The 16,221-nt window shown below is 37.7% G+C and overlaps 1 protein-coding gene across 8 annotated transcripts in view; it reads left to right on the top strand.

The window, feature by feature from the left end:
- COL12A1 (collagen type XII alpha 1 chain) overlaps positions 1 to 16,221 on the top strand; it is a 106,009-nt gene that overhangs the window by 33,164 nt on the left and 56,624 nt on the right. For 6 of the 8 annotated variants that reach the window (XM_072855302.1, XM_072855304.1, XM_072855303.1 and 3 more), the window contains 11 exons: positions 2,947 to 3,216; positions 5,125 to 5,391; positions 7,699 to 7,891; positions 8,611 to 8,732; positions 11,395 to 11,544; positions 11,630 to 11,749; positions 12,303 to 12,467; positions 12,658 to 12,804; positions 13,448 to 13,587; positions 14,795 to 14,924; positions 15,979 to 16,124. In XM_072855302.1, the coding sequence (XP_072711403.1) occupies positions 2,947 to 3,216; positions 5,125 to 5,391; positions 7,699 to 7,891; positions 8,611 to 8,732; positions 11,395 to 11,544; positions 11,630 to 11,749; positions 12,303 to 12,467; positions 12,658 to 12,804; positions 13,448 to 13,587; positions 14,795 to 14,924; positions 15,979 to 16,124 (1,850 nt within the window). The remainder of the gene's footprint in view (positions 1 to 2,946; positions 3,217 to 5,124; positions 5,392 to 7,698; positions 7,892 to 8,610; positions 8,733 to 11,394; positions 11,545 to 11,629; positions 11,750 to 12,302; positions 12,468 to 12,657; positions 12,805 to 13,447; positions 13,588 to 14,794; positions 14,925 to 15,978; positions 16,125 to 16,221) is intronic. The other 2 variants (XM_072855308.1, XM_072855309.1) reach the window with 1 other exon arrangement.

The following is a 16,221-nucleotide window of genomic DNA, read 5'->3' as shown; positions in this document are numbered from 1 at the left end:
AGGTAACTAGGTATTTTGTTTTAATTCAAGGGAAAAAAATCTGATAGGTCTAATTGTATGTTTGCTAGTCACTACATTATGCCAGTGTTATTGTGGAGCATAAATATGTTTCTTGACTCTGAGTGTAGCAGCTTAGATAATACTTGAAGGAATCCTAATAATTTAAGACTTACTTGGACTGCATCTTAAACACAGCTGCTCCCCTAATACAGAAACACTTGTGGGAGATCCAGTGAAGCAGAAAAAAGCCGTCAGTGAACTTCCACCTCACACATGAGGTGCAAATCAAGTTAGTGTGTTATGTTAAAGAAATGTTCTCGGTTGCAGTGTAACATATAAAAAGTCTAATTTCCTTTAGTAGGTAAGTTGTCTTGTCAGCAGTTTCCAACTATTTGAAGTAAAAATTTTCCATTTAGTTCTAGTGGTTTGGTAGGAATCCCAGTCCCTTTTCCCTCTCTTACCTTGCCTTATAAAAAAGACATTTAGTTCCAAAGGATATTTCTTTCAGAACCAACACATTACAGTAACTGGTGTTCATTACAGTTCATTCCAAACAAATTATTTTCCTCTGTTATTTAATAACCTCAATAATGACTTAATCAATAACGGTTTTAAATATGCAGTTATTTTTGCAGTATTTCCAACATATATCATTAGCTGTAGTGTCCAAGAGTAGACTTGCAAAAAATTGTGCTGTGGTAGCAGATACTTTAATACTGAAATCATGTTGTGGCAGAGCCATGCTTTAAAGTAGCCAAAATAAAGTGACTTGTATATTTATATTACATTAAAATATGGAAAGAGAGGTTTTTATTGTGAGACATCTGTGCATTCTATCAAGTTAGGTTTTCCGTATTTTTTCCATTTGGATTGCCTTAATACTTTTTTTATTGTATGAAAAAGCCAAGATTTGGGAGTAGAAGCTTAAGAGCAGACAGAAAAATTGGTGTAATTTGCTTTTGAAGGCAAATCTTTTTTTCAGGCTTCCAGGAAAATTGGTCTTTGGACTTTAGATTCTGCCCTGGCTTTCATTTAATGCAGTCACTGATTTCAGTGAGACTGCATGAAGCATGAGCTGAATCAGGCCTTTTCAATGTAACTTTTTCACTATATGCAACTGCTATTGTTGTGAAATGATAAACAAGTGAACTTTTCCAAAACCTCTGTATCCTAACCTTTTTTTGAAGAGAAGGTGCCATGAATTGTGGTGATTTATATTGTGAGGCTAAAAATTAGTTTGAAGAGTAAAATTGTAAGAACTGATGCAGAGTTAGGATGGAAAAAGAATTGCCTCCAGAAGAACATGATGAGATGTCTCAAGACTGTGAATTAAAATCAGAAAACCCCCACAACACAAAGGAATTCTATTACATGCTCTACTGGCTATACTTGAGAGTCAGCTTTGTGATTGGAGTGGTACCCTCTGATTCTGTAATCTGTATAGCTGATGAACATTTATTATACTGTAAGCATTGTTTTCAGATAGGTTGATATTAATTTCCATTCATCATTTAGCCAAGTGGGATTCATTGGCTCAGTTTTAATGAAGTTGTGCTGGCAATGAGATAGTTCCAAAATGAAGCCTTTCTACAGGTAGTTCTGTTTGCTCCTGTGGGATTATGTTTGGAAATGTTTCAGATTTGTGGTGGAAGTGAAAGACAAATGAATATGAAAAGTGAAAACACAGTATATGACTTTGAGCAACTTGTTGCTCAGTCTTGGACTGAAACTGCTTCAGGCTTCTGAAAACAGTGAGGTCTGTTCTCGCAATGAGCTTAAGCAGTGGAAATTGGATAGGTACTGAATTTTTCTGTGTTCAAAGAATTTTGACTCTGGTCCTGTGGTTGTTGTGGTATAATATAGGGATATATTTTTATCACTGCAGGTAAAACTTAACTGTGATGCCATGGGGCCACGTCAAGTGTTTAAGTCCTCCTGCTAAGCAGTCTCTCAGGAATGTCCTGTAGGCCACAGAGAATACACACCAAAGAACCGAGGGCTTCTGTGTGTATGTGAATCTGCTTTTGTAGATCCCTTTTGCAGATTTTGCTACAGTGAGGCGATTGCATTAAACCCACCAGTCAGCGCTCCTTTCCTGCCTTCAAAAGCCAGCCACTGCAATAGGAAAATTGAACATATGTTATAAACGTATGTTGAACATTAAACAGAGGCACTCCTTTCACTGCACCACTTTAGACCAACTAGCTCCATTTTTAAGCAGTGGAGTTATGCTGGTGTGTTAGGTGAGACTCATGCATCCAGCTGACAACTGGATTTCACAGACCAATGAGCTGTTTCCTTTGTTCCAAGCTGGCTGGAACAAACTATGGGGAGGAAAGAGGTACAAGTCTTACAAGTGAAAAGGTGGGAGACTGTTTTCTACTGTAATTGCGCCATGAAGTAAACACACTGCAAATCAGTTGTAAACATAAAAAGAAATAGCTGATAGATCTGGTAAGTGGTAGTCTGGAAGATAAGAATAGTACTATTAAATAAGAAGATAAGGTTGTCAGATAAAAGACTGTTTCACTCAGGTAAAAGTCTCCCCCAGAAAAATGTTACACACATCAGGGTGAAGATGAATGAATGAAATAAAATTATTTACTCGAGAGTTAAAACCTACCTAAATGAGCTGCAACACATTTAAGCATTGGCTTCATTCCAAGTCTTTGATTAATGCCATTTTTATTTTGCATATTCTAAAGAATAACTGCTAAGTATCTTGCATGGTAAGGGACCGGATCATTCATAATCTAAAGTTAGCTTTAAGTGTTTTGTTGAAAAATCCATCAATTTTCTCTTGGAACTACAAATGTGTGTTATTGAAACTAATATGGATGGGAAAAGTTTGATTTTGCTCTTATGATAATTTTACTTTTCCATTTGTACTTTGCTAACTTTTGCTATTTGTATTTTAGAGACAATTTGCTGTTTTCTTTCTTACAGAACGTGGTTCACCACGTAATTTGGTTACCACAGACATAACGGACACTACAGTGGGGTTATCATGGACACCAGCTCCAGGAGCAGTTAATGATTATAGGATAGTATGGAAATCACTTTATGATGATACGATGGGAGAGAAGAGAGTCCCTGGAAATACAGTGGATGCTGTGCTAGAAGGCTTGGAGCCAGAGACTAAATACAGGATTTCCGTATATGCAACCTACAGCAGTGGAGAGGGAGACCCCGTAGAAGGAGAGGCTTTTACTGATGGTGAGTGTAGTACAACATTACTACCATTTGTAACATTCTGTTCTTGATGAAATTATCATATTTTAAAGAAAGTGGACCTTATTTTTCTTCACCTTTTTTTTCTGAAAAGTCCCCCCAAACCAAAATGCCACATCAGATCAGTCAATTCTGGCTTTTTGTTTGACCATTAAAAAAAAGGAAAATCTCTTCTACGTCATGTAGGTTTGGATTCAGCAAGAATTGCTTCCACTTTAAGATGTGATTTTGTCTGCAAATTACTCTGAAGCCAGCCTTTCATAGGTTTGGTGTGACTGCTGGAAATCAGGTGAAGAAGTGTTATGGACAGAGTAAGGAGGAAAGGTGGGGTAAATTCCCAGAGAATCAATGAATTTCCTTTCCAAGCTATTGCCCTTTCCAGTCTTCACAGTCCTGAAACTGAGGCTCACTGAGGGATTTTGATGTTTGTTATTTACCTTTCCTGAGGCTCTTCTTTTTTCTTATTTGATAAACATTATGTACTATTAGTCAAATCAGGCTCAAGCCTCTCCTGCAGTGTAGGCAAAGTAAAAAACACTGAGAGGCCAGGGATAACTTGCTGTTGTATAGCAAGAACTGGCAAGTAGAGGAGACAGAATGAATGCAGGGATGCCCTGGATCAACCTTGATGTTTCTGTTGTTTGCCTAAAGGGGCCACGTGAAAATGAAGCCTGAGGGAGTGCTCTGGGCAAGCATCATGTGTGTTTACACGTTCTTGTACTTTTTCCTAAGCATCTGTTTTGACTACTGTTGGAGGCAGGCTGCTGAACTACATTAACCTTTGTCCTTGACCCAGTATAGTTGCTCTTAAGGTCTTGCAAGAGTAGTGATTGCTGCCATTGGGAAGAGCTGACTCCCCAGAGTCAAAACAGACTGCTGTCCCACATCTTCCTTCTTTCTTCAAGAACAGCAGCATTAGCTGTCCAACCTTTTCCAGGTTAAGTAGGCAGCTTAGCCATATCATTTGTTGTTTCTCTCAATGTGCTGCCTGAGGGAACTTGCTGTCAGGCCTATCGATAGACCCAGACCTGAGACTAACTAACATTGCATCTTTCTGCTGCAAACAGAATTAGAAATTCTCTGTTCCTAGGACTGGGAGAGGATACTGTAGCCTGCAAAGCCTACCTTACCATGTGATGAAATACTGACCGATTCTGGCATGCCAAGAAGGTTCTGTTTTGCCAAAACCTAGATGGCTTATTCCGGCTGACAGCCAGCATTACATACCTTTCAGTTCACTTCAGATCATTTGTAACATTTGTACAGTCTGGAAAATATCTCTTAGAAGGCGAGTGCTGCAATTTGTAGAGAAAATGCTATATTAGTCCATGTGCTTATTTCAGCACATATACTACCCTGCAAATAGTGGTGAGTGATTTTCCAAGCATTTGGAAAGTCACTCACCACTATTTGCAGGGTAGTTTGTATGGAGCCCAACACCCAGCTGTTTAGGTATTTACCAGTACCTTATCAGATCTGTAAACTTGAAACTTAGAAAATCTTAAGTCTATAGGACATTGTGTTCATAAAAACCCAATGGCTTTATAATTTATAACTTTCATTTGAGAGTGCTGAATCCATTACTTAACAGATTACTGAGAAGTGTGCCTAAATAAAACTCCCAATTATGCTGTGTTGTCATGTAATTTATACTTCCCTCTTTTTTTCTCTGTAGTGGAAAGCACACATATGTTTGTGTAGTCCTTTACAATTAAAAAATAATTTAACAATGGTCTGTGAGATTCCCCTGTGTCTTCCCCACAATCAAATACTGTAATTTTAAAGAGGGCAATTTTTTTTTTTTAATACAGCAGAATGCATTTTGTAGGCATGCATTTGAACATATCTTTATGTGACAAAGTAAACATTTATCCGTATTTTTACACTGAAAAGTGTCACCAAATGCCGGGACTGTGACAGTAGACAACGAGACAGAAAATACAATGAGAGTTACATGGCAGCCTTCACCTGGGAAAGTCTTGTCTTATCGTGTGTACTACCGACCACGCAGTGGAGGAAGACAGATGTTTGGAAGAGTAAATGCTCCTGCTACAAGCATAGTGTTAAAACGACTTAAGCCGCGAACTACATATGACCTCAGTGTTGTTCCAATTTATGATTTTGGACAAGGAAAGTCAAGAAAAGCAGAAGGTACAACAGGTATGTATCACAAGCTTGTACAGGAATTGATAATTAAAGTTTTGTGCTTAAAATTAATACTCATGGTACATGGAAAAGTATGGTGGAATCTGCCAAGATCATGAATTAACAGGCAAATTGAAGAGAATGTTAGAGGTTGAGAAGAGAATTTGATTTCTTGGAAACTTCACTATGGCATAGCCTGAGCACAGCTTTTTGCTGTTGATATTGATGGTGTAAATATGTTGTAAAATCTAGTTGAAAATACTGGAATTATTTTGAAACACTATCATCAGAAGTTAAAACAAGGTGTTTTGTGAGGAAGACAGTGTATCAACAGACTACTTAATCAAGTATTGTCAGTTGTTTCATAATTTGCCTTTTGGTCCTGGGTATTGATTAAATAGCTACCCAGCATCCTGTTACTTAGATTTGTCTTCTTTGGTCACTATATTTTCTGTGGAAAACCAGAGGTAATAAAAAGGGGGAGTAGATGATTTTGAAGAGTCATCAGTGGAAGCCTGACCTCAGAGACCATGGTCTTTTCAACAAGCTGTCTTCTCTCTCAGAAATGGAAACTCTAAAATATTTATTAAGTCGTGGTGAGGGGATTTTTGTGTTAAAAGCAAAACTTATATTCTACTCTTCCTTTAGTATGTATCTAATGCTGGTATTTCATTTTGTAAGGAAACATTCTCTTGCTATCCAGATCAGATTTAGAGTCAGTTTTCTGCTTCCATAGATAGCCATTATTAAAAGCGAATTTTTTTCAAGATGTTTCTGCCCATGTGGGATAAGTGCCATTCACTGAGGTACACTGTAAATACTTCATGCCATTCTCTGTTCTCTGAACATATGTCATATTGAGTGATGACAGGAAGTCAGAAACAAGTCTCCTAACAGTGGCGATATTGGCACCTCAGTTACCGAAGGAAGATTTATTTTTAAATGAAAATGTGGTTAATGTGGAGGAGTCATGAAAACTTGATCAGCTCTTGACCAACACCTAGTTTTCCAATCTTGAAAATTATACTGAGATAAATTCAGATCATCCAGATGCTTTTGATTTTTGACCTGTTCATCTTGATAGAGATACGCCTCTGTACTTTCAGTGTAAATAATTGTGGTAATCACTCTTTGGAAGCAAGTGGAGCCTGAGTGATCTTGTTAGTTAAAGCTGTCATGATAATTCAGGGAAGAGTATTATGGGAGATGAGACAGAGAGGCTGTATTTTTCCTTGTGAGTGAGAGTGTATCTACTGTTTCTCAGCAGAATTCACTATCTGAGGATATTTATGATCTTTCAGCTATAGTTAGACAATTGCTTAGGCACCGGGATAAGACAAACTCTTTTTTTTTTTCCTCCATCTTTTCACTCCAAAGCTATAGTGGTGACTTTCTGTTTACTCTAATTCTCAGTTTTGCAACTTTGAGATTACACGGCTGCAGTATTTTCTACAACTGCACTTTAGATTTACACAAAAGCAAAAGTGATTCGGAAGCTAGCCGTAGGCTTGTTAACCACTCTGTCTGTCTGTGAGGAGTGACCTGCACTGGGTAGCCATTAGTCTTCAGAGGAAGTTGCTCTTGACCTAAAAATCTCAAGCTATTTGGCTGGCACTCCTCTGAAGAATGTTTTTTTGACACACTGCCACACCTGTGGTTGGTGAAGTTGCTTGAGCTGCCAGGCCCTAACCATGTAAAGGGAGAGGACTGTTGGCAGGACCTTTTCTACAAAAGGGTCCTTGCTTCCACCCTCTCCATGCTCTGACCTGTGAGACCCAGAGGTCTGAGGAAGCAGCTTGAGAAGTGATATTGGTGGCTGAGTACTGGCTGGGTGTGACTTTTACCTGCAGTAAATTCTGATTTTTTCAGTGCTGGTTTGAGAGGAAGCTGCTTCCATTTCTCTCTTTTGGTCTATATGGCTCACCTACTTGTTGCCATTTAAAAGGGAAAGGGCTAGTCTTTAATTAATAGAGAGAAAGACTGACAGTGGTTAGTCCACCTATTGTCAACATTTATTGTGAGATCAGGTGAATGTTTAAGATAGATGAGATGAATTGCTATCTATCCTTCAGTCCGTTGACTGTAGAAGGAGCCTTGATAACAAACTTAGCCCACATACCTATTGGTTAGATAGCTAAAATTAGGTGCAGTGAATCTCACCTTTCACCTCTTGATACTTGTCTTTATGTCAAAGGAAAGGCACAAAGAGTTTAGGGCTTCCACTAATACTGGATTTGCATATAGATTTTTACATAAAAGCATACTTGTTGATGTTTTTCTGTAATCAGACCTGATTTAAATCCTTGTTTTCCATCCTTGCAGCCTCTCCCTTTAAGCCACCTCGAAATCTGAGAACTTCTGATTCAACTATGTCAAGTTTCCGAGTAACCTGGGAGCCAGCCCCAGGGCGAGTGAAGGGGTACAAAGTAACTTTCCACCCTACTGAAGATGACGGGAGTCTTGGAGAATTAATAGTGGGGCCGTACGATAGCACAGTGGTGTTGGAGGAGCTTAGGTATGGATAATAATTAATGTCTTTTTCTTTTTTTTTTAAATAACTTTAGCTTAGGGTTTTGTTTAATCATGATCTTGGATTGAAATGCCTGGCAAAATCTACTGTAAGTAAGAAAGTAATTTTGTCAATAAGCTATGAGGATCTTGCTATGCAGCCTCTGAAAGGCACCTGGCAGGGCTCTTTCTGAGATTATTCACATCACTTGTGGTGTTCTCACAGGAACTGAAGGAGGCAAAGAAGTGGGCAGAGGCTGTGTTCTCCATTTCACATATGAGAAAGCTAATGAGGCACTGGAGAAATCTGAGATTTCTAAAGTTTCCTCCCAAAAGTTCCTTACCTCATGTTAAAAAAAGCCTAGTTTAGTTCTTGGTTTATTTTCTCAGAGGCCTGGATTTATAAAGTAGGCTTCAGATCATGTCAAAATCTGTTATGCAAATATTCTAAATATATTAAAAATAGGATAATTAATTAATTATATTAGTCTTTATTAGTCTTAAATTACTTGAATGAAGAAGGCTATAAATTGAAGTATAGAATCTAGAATCGGCTTTTAAATTGTCAAAACTTCACTGTCTTGTGGTAGAACTAGTCTTTGGGCTTCATGTTTTAGCACCTTCTTTTCCATGGGGGATTTTTTCTATGAGGATTTCATAAGTGAAGTGCCAACATTAAGCTAGCCAAGTGACTTTAGTTACAGTACATTTGTTTAACTATTGCAGGGCAGGAACTACCTATAAGGTAAATGTTTTTGGAATGTTTGAAGGAGGAGAGAGCAGCCCCCTGGTTGGACAAGAGATGACCACCCTTTCAGATACTACTTCGGAGCCATTTTTATCTAGAGGTAAACATGACTGAATTGAAGAAAAGGCAGCCTTGGCTTTTGGATAAAAAACAACCAAAAGTTTACCAGCGTTTCCTTGTCATTTTTCTAATGCACATAAATATTTATTTACAGGATTCAGTATACTTCCTATCCTGATGACATAACCTCCGGTCTGAAATGACCACTAAGTATGCCCCAGTTCATGATTTTAGTTCTCTGTACCCTTTAGATGATCTTACAAGATGATAAGTCAGGCAACCCATGTTTTGCTGATTACTCAAAGCCATCTGCATTGCATTTTCAAGCCATCCACATCTGTGTTAAATCACATAAGGTCAAATTCTTGAACAGAGATCATGTCTTGTCTACAGGGGTGTTCACAGGAGTAGGACAAAGAATTTTAAGCAGAGCTTTAGCCCTTTGCTTTTCCTTATATGGTAACTTTTCCTTTTAAGACTAAGATAATATAATGAACAAAGATCTGATAGTTGAGAATGTCCCAGTGTTATTGTGTATTATTTAAGTTTATATGCAACATAACCATTATTTATTCTTTTTTTTTTTACTGTAAAAGGAGGAGACTTAGTTCAGAAATGCCATTGCTGAGTGCTGTCCAGTATCTGTTTGAGAGTTTCTTCCTGTGTAGCTAAACCTTCCAGTCAAAGTTTCTATGGATGTTATGATAGCAGCTCCCTTGGTGTGGTAAATGGGCTGCTGCATGCTAATAGTTGTGCCCACCATACTAAATTAATATTGGATGAAGAGAGTTTCAAGGCTCAGTCCTCCTTCATGGAAAGCATAAAGAAGCAGGTCTTTGCTTCTTAATAGCAAAGTATACATGTAGAAGTAAAGATTTTTCTCCTCTGCCATTTCAAGGCTTGCATGACCATCAGAGAGGATTTGGTGAGGAGAAAGAACCTGATTGCAAAGGCCTTTCAGAGTTAAATAAAGAAAAAAAGTTTCTGACAGTTGACTCTATATTCTTTTCGCTTAACCTCTTTGATGCCCTGTTTCCACACTGGGCTGTGTAAAAAATACTCACCTCATGTAACTTTATTCACAACATTTTTAGAAACTTCTCAATTAATTGCTGCCCTACTCTGTCTGATACAAGAGGGTAAAACTGGGAAAAACTACAGAACAGGCCATCAGTGATATTAGAATAAAGCTGTAATAAGTCTGGCAGAAAAATAATTGCACCAAGAGTGGTTTGGGATTTTTAGTTGTGGCAGCTGTCATTTCTGTCTTCAGTGTTATATTCCTTAAGCTAATTAGTTTTACTAATGCATGGATTTGAGTAATGGTTAATGTGAAAAATGAATTTTATATCTGGGACTGTAAATGTAATAGTACATTATTTATTAATAGGGGAAAAAAAATCTCTCTAGGTCTGGTGCCTTTGCTAGAATTTTCCATGTGGGGAACTATGGTAGTTGGAAGAAAAATGAAAGTCAAAATAGTTTAACATTTATATTGTACATGAAGCTAACTATAACTTCCACATTAAAGTTATGCATGCAATTTTTTGAACTAACATGGTTTTACTTAAACCCTACTCCCAACTGATTTTATTGTCCTGACTAAAGACTAGATCTATATTTTCTATGCAGAAGAGGATCATGCTTTTAACCCCCAGGTACATGGAATAGTTATATTCATGAGTCTACAGTGTTGGATCAATTATGTGGAACATATATGAAATCACAATATCTTTCAACTGTGATGAGTGTGGCTGATTTTTCTCAATGGGATTTCTTCCATATAAAGACCAGAAGCTCTGATGGCAGGAAGCCAGAAAATTTGCAGCTGGTAACACAATCTACAGGAAAAGAGAGAGAGCAAGGATTTTTTTTTTTTTCAAATGGCTGCGGATAAAATCATTGTGTCTGTCTGTTTTGTACAAATATTTTGTGATTTTCCTTGTGATGAAAACAATATGACGCGTATTTTATTCTGTAATTTGTAAACTGAAGATGTCTGAAATAACTTCCTACCTTTTCAGAACATTGCAGCTTTATATAAATGTTTGTTCTTGTTCCCTCTCTATCTCTTGACCTATGTTTATGTTTGTGTATCTTCTTTAAATTGTGTTCTTTCTTTCCTGGATGTGCAAACTTCTATACCACCTGTATTACTATGTCTTTTTCCCCTGAAAATTCAGAAATGCTATTTATTTGAAAGTGATTGTAATATATGCTATTAATTCTACTATTACATAGTTGAAAATTAAGCAGTAGTTTAGGCAACCATGACAGACTAAAATACTGTAAATCTGGATAATCTGATAATGCTCACTGCCATGTCAGTGGTTAGCTTAGTAGTCTTTTACAAAACCTCTGAAATAAAGTTATTAACCATCTTTAAAGATCAAAACGGATAATGACATGACAATAGAGAAGAGCACTGGCCTTGACATTTGTGAAGGCTTGTTTATAAAAGGAAACATACATGAAGAAATTTATACAGCTTTTGCCATGGAACCAGTGACTAGTGTGAATAACGTTCACAAATAGGTCATACTTGACAGAGTGCCAGTGAATAAAACTAGAGCTATTTTGGAAGCTAACTCATGACATATGTCATATAAAAGGATGGGGAAAGAAAGCTATCATGCTAAGGCTATATTTTTCTGGTTGAAAACTATCATGCTTAGGTTATATTTTTCTGGTTGACACGGCAGGTTTAGAATGTAGAACCAGAGCAGAAGCTGATATCGTGCTGCTGGTGGACGGCTCATGGAGTATTGGGCGGCCAAATTTCAAAACTATCAGGAACTTCATCGCCCGTATTGTTGAAGTTTTTGATATTGGTCCTGACAAAGTACAGATTGGTAAGTCCTCATATGTTGGAGGAAAAATGAGGTGTAACTGCTACACAACCACATAATAACTGAGTAATGACGGCCCTTTTTCCAGGTCTTGCACAATATAGTGGCGATCCCAGAACAGAATGGAATCTCAACGCTTACCGGACCAAACAGGCTTTGTTAGAGGCGGTAGCCAACTTACCATACAAAGGAGGCAATACTCTAACAGGTATGTCACACTGCCAGGATTTTCCTTAAGCTCCAATAAAAATAATTGTAGTAGCTGACCCCAGTATTGTTCAGTGAGCTCAAATTTGTCCATGATGAAAGGGCCTTACAGTTCAATTCAGTATGTTTGGAAGGGAAAAGGCATAGCATGTAGATGTATAAACTCAGTGGAAATCTGGAGAAAAGCGATGAAGGAGAGCTTGAGTGATGAAGAGCTTGGGTTGCTGTTGAGCATATGAGAAAAAGAAAAGGCAGTTCCATGTCAGGGTTGGGATGAAGTCAAGGCATGGACCCAGAAGGGAGGTTAGAGGAGATCAGGTAGGAGAGTGATGCATAAAGATAAGAGATTAGAGACTTTGAAAGGGCTGAAATAGTGTCAGTTGCTGGTAAGTCTAGATGATGGGCTGCAACTAGATTCTGAGTGCTTCTAGAAGGAAGTAAAATGTGGAATGATGTTGTTAGAGTTAAATCACTAGGATGAAATACTCTCCTTTGCCATGACCACTGTGTGGAAATAGTTTATAGTGATGGTTACTTTCTTTGTATCATGCTAGGAATGGCCTTGGATTTCATCTTGAAAAACAACTTCAAACAAGATGCAGGCTTAAGGCCCAGAGCTCGCAAAATTGGTGTTCTCATCACTGATGGCAAATCACAAGATGATGTAGTCACCCCTTCAAGAAGACTCAGAGATGAGGGAGTGGAACTTTATGCAATTGGTAAGTATTATATGAAGAGGTGGTCTGCGCCAAACCCCTCCTGCCCGTCTGCTAAATGCACAAGGAAGTGGTAACATACATAAGTACCTAAAAGGGTATTCAGAGAATGTGTTTAGGGACTTAAGTTCACGGCATTGTGTTTCATGGCTGTCATTTCTAACAAGTTTTGTTTTCATGCCTTCTCTGTAAGGTATTAAAAATGCAGATGAAAATGAATTGAAGCAGATTGCAACGGATCCAGATGACATCCATGCTTACAATGTTGCAGATTTCTCCTTCCTGGCTAGCATTGTTGATGATGTAACCACGAATCTGTGCAACAGTGTGAAAGGTCCAGGTACATAACATTTTCAGTCTAATTCATCCTTTTTCCATTTACGTGCTGGCACTGCAAATTCCTTTTTATTACTTACTGGGAACACTGTGTAGCCCTGGGCTGTTTTTTCAGCTGCTGGTGTAAGGAATTGTGCAGACCACCTGGACTACCCTGCAGGGGTTCTTCCTTTCCTTTCAACAATGACTGTGTTATACCTAACACAGCATGACATGGCTGGATGTGCCTTCTTTTCTCCCAGAATCAGGAAGTATGTTGCTCAGTGTGTCACCTTTTTGCTCATTGTGGCAGGTTCTTTGATGATACTCATCCAATAAGGAAAATTTCAGCAGCCCTGCTCAAGTATTAATGTCTGACAGCGCAAAAGTGAAGCCTGGCATTGAAAAACAGTAATGTTAGCTGATGGTTCTCCAGTGAAACACTGGTGTTGAAGGTAGAGTAAGAATGATAGGGAACTTGTTGGGTCTTGAGGGTGTGATGGTAAGCTATCTCTTCACACAGGTGTTTTAAGAATTCCTGAGGAAACAGATACATAAGCAAGTACCTAAAGTGTTTTTTTAATCCTAAGCAATTTTTTTTGTCTTGTGTTTTTATTCCTGATGATATAAGATAAATTAATAATTCTTGAATTTGCTTCCACTTGTAGGTGATTTGCCACCTCCTTCTAACCTAGTTATTTCGGAAGTGACACCTCGTTCTTTCAGACTGAGATGGAGTCCACCTCCTGAGAGTGTTGATAGATACAGAGTTGAATATTACCCTACCTCTGGAGGTAGCCCTCAACAGGTTAGTACTGTATGTTCATTTCTGACATTGTCCATAATAACCTTGGACTTCCACATCACAGTAATGTCATTCTGAAGTTTGTGCTGTGTATGGTATAACAGTGAATGAAAAAAGGCTCCCAAGGTCAAGAATATCATGCCTCGGTAAATGATACACAAAATTACAAAAAGTAGGAGCATAAAGATGACTTTGGTTGTTTTAAAATCATGAATCCAGGAGTAAAACTTATTTCTTAAAAACAGTTGACTGATATTTCTAGTAATTCCTTTCTGTTCATATTCCACTGTCATATATTGGTTTAAATAAGTCTGTAGTAGAAATTTTCTGAGCCTGGGTAGGCTCACTGTCCTTTTAGTACATTTTCTTGTTAATAGAAAAAAAGACAGTGGGTGATACAGGTTGTGAGATAGTGCTTAGATTAACATTGTATAATGGTACTTTGAATCTGTGCCTAAGCATATCCTCCAAACTGTTTAATGCACACAATCAGACTCATCTTGTGGTTATTACTTCTCTACACAGAGATCCAGTAGCCGGCAACCCTTGATTCTAGGCAATCTGAATTGCTCAGAACTCTCTTCAACCAGACAGAATAGTATTTAAGAGAATGAAGTTAGGCGCTTCTGTGTACCTAACTCTGAACTTCCCATCTCTGAATATGGCTTTTAAATCTTAACTCAGATTTGACTCATGGACAGTTTAGTCATAGTAAATCATGACCTCAGGATTTGGCCTTTGATTAAGGTTGGAGCTGTCATTTCAGTGCTCACTGACTTTACAGCTTGACTGCTTGCTGGCATTTCTGTTCTGCAAGGTGTTGCTAATGCCATGTGCTGTAACCATCTAGATTATCCTAGGTGTTTAGAACTTTTTCCAAAGTGATAACATATATCCCTAGCACTTTCTCTATGTTGCTGAGTAATATAAAAGTGTAAACCATGTGTGAAAGCAGGATGCACAGTGAGTGCTGCTAGATGTATCCAGCTCTATTGGAAACAAGTGTCTGTCTGAGGTTTCCCTACGGCTTGCTTTGCAAAAATAATGGTATGCTGTCAGACAAAATACATAGAAGATTAAGACCATGCTTATTTTTAGTTCCATACCATTGATTTCTGAAGAGTTTCACAAGGGATGATTTTTCTTCTTGGAGATAAGATTACAAATGCATTTGTTGTACAGTTGTTAACATTGCTTCTCTTTTATGTAGTTTTATGTAAGTAGGATGGAAACAACGACAGTTCTGAAAGATCTGAAACCTGAAACAGAGTATGTTGTTAACGTGTTTTCTGTGGTAGAAGATGAAAGCAGTGAACCTCTAATCGGCAGTGAAACAACTTGTAAGTTAGGAATGGAACTTGAATAATCTGTTAACAGCCAGTTTGGCATCTGGGGAACTGTCCGGTAGAACTTTTAGCACTATGGGCTTTCTTCTTAGAGGAAACAAATTTTTTAATTTGAATGACCAAATTGTGTTGTGTTACACTCGTTGTTCAGGTCTTGGCTGGAAAACTTTATCAAAGTGAAACTGCAGTGTAGTAAAAAATGTTTGTTCCATCTTCTTTCCAGGCTCATAAAGCACGGCTGTCCAAGACTAAAGCAACAGACATGAATTGCAAGACAGAGTTTATAAATTCCTGAAATCTGATCATGTACAAATGTGTACTCCTTCATTTTTATGCTAGATAATTAATTCCTGCTACTAGCAGCCAGAATACTATAGAAATTCATTCTAATTTTATAAGATTAACAAAAAGGCAGTTCAACATAATTACGTCACTTCTATGAGACATAACTTAGCCATGTTTCTACTATTAGCTGTCTCCATGATTTTAGGTATATTTATGCTGAATGCAACATAGGGTGACTTTCCTGCCTCTTTAAGAATATTGAATGTTAGGTGTTCATTTCACTTCTTTGATTGTTTTGTATTAGGCTTGTCATGAACCCTTAAAGTATGTACATGATTTTTTATGAAGTTTGTGGTAATTTTTGATGTTTATTTAATAATTTGAGAAATATAAAAAACAAGAAGAAAGTACAAAAAATCCTTTTACAAGTACGGATCCCAAACCAGTCATGCTGTTTCATATTAGAGCATTCATGTGAGTTAATGTTGCTTTTCAGAATATTCAAGTGTTCCAGTGCAGACTTGTAAGATAGTTTTAGCTGTGTGTATAACAAATCCGTAGCACATTCAAAATGTGATGACCATTACCTCATTCTTAAACTAAGCACCACTTAAAATACCACTACTTGCAGATCACCTTTCTACTACCCATAATGTACCCTAATACCCATGTGCAATATTCTCAGTGGTACTACCTGTGATGTGAATATGAAAGGTGAAGAAGGTGAAGGAAATAAATTAATATATATTTTTTTATTTGACAGTGCCAATCTCTTCAGTGAGAAACTTGAATGTTTATGACATTGGATCAACTTCCATGCGAGTGAGATGGGAGCCTCTCAATGGAGCTACTGGTTATTTGTTAACATATGAACCTGTGAATGCCACAGTCCCAACCACAGAGAAAGAGGTGAGAGAATTTGTCTTCATTTCCTATTGTCTACCAAAAATAAATTAAGAAAAGCTAGTAGATTTTCTTGATCTATCATAATAGTCAAAAGAGACTG

The sequence above is a fragment of the Ciconia boyciana genome, chromosome 3 (assembly GCF_034638445.1).
Source record: "Ciconia boyciana chromosome 3, ASM3463844v1, whole genome shotgun sequence".
In the NCBI taxonomy this organism is placed as follows: domain Eukaryota; kingdom Metazoa; phylum Chordata; class Aves; order Ciconiiformes; family Ciconiidae; genus Ciconia; species Ciconia boyciana.
Note: the sequence above shows the minus strand (reverse complement) of the source record. Positions and strands in the feature narration are given on the sequence as shown.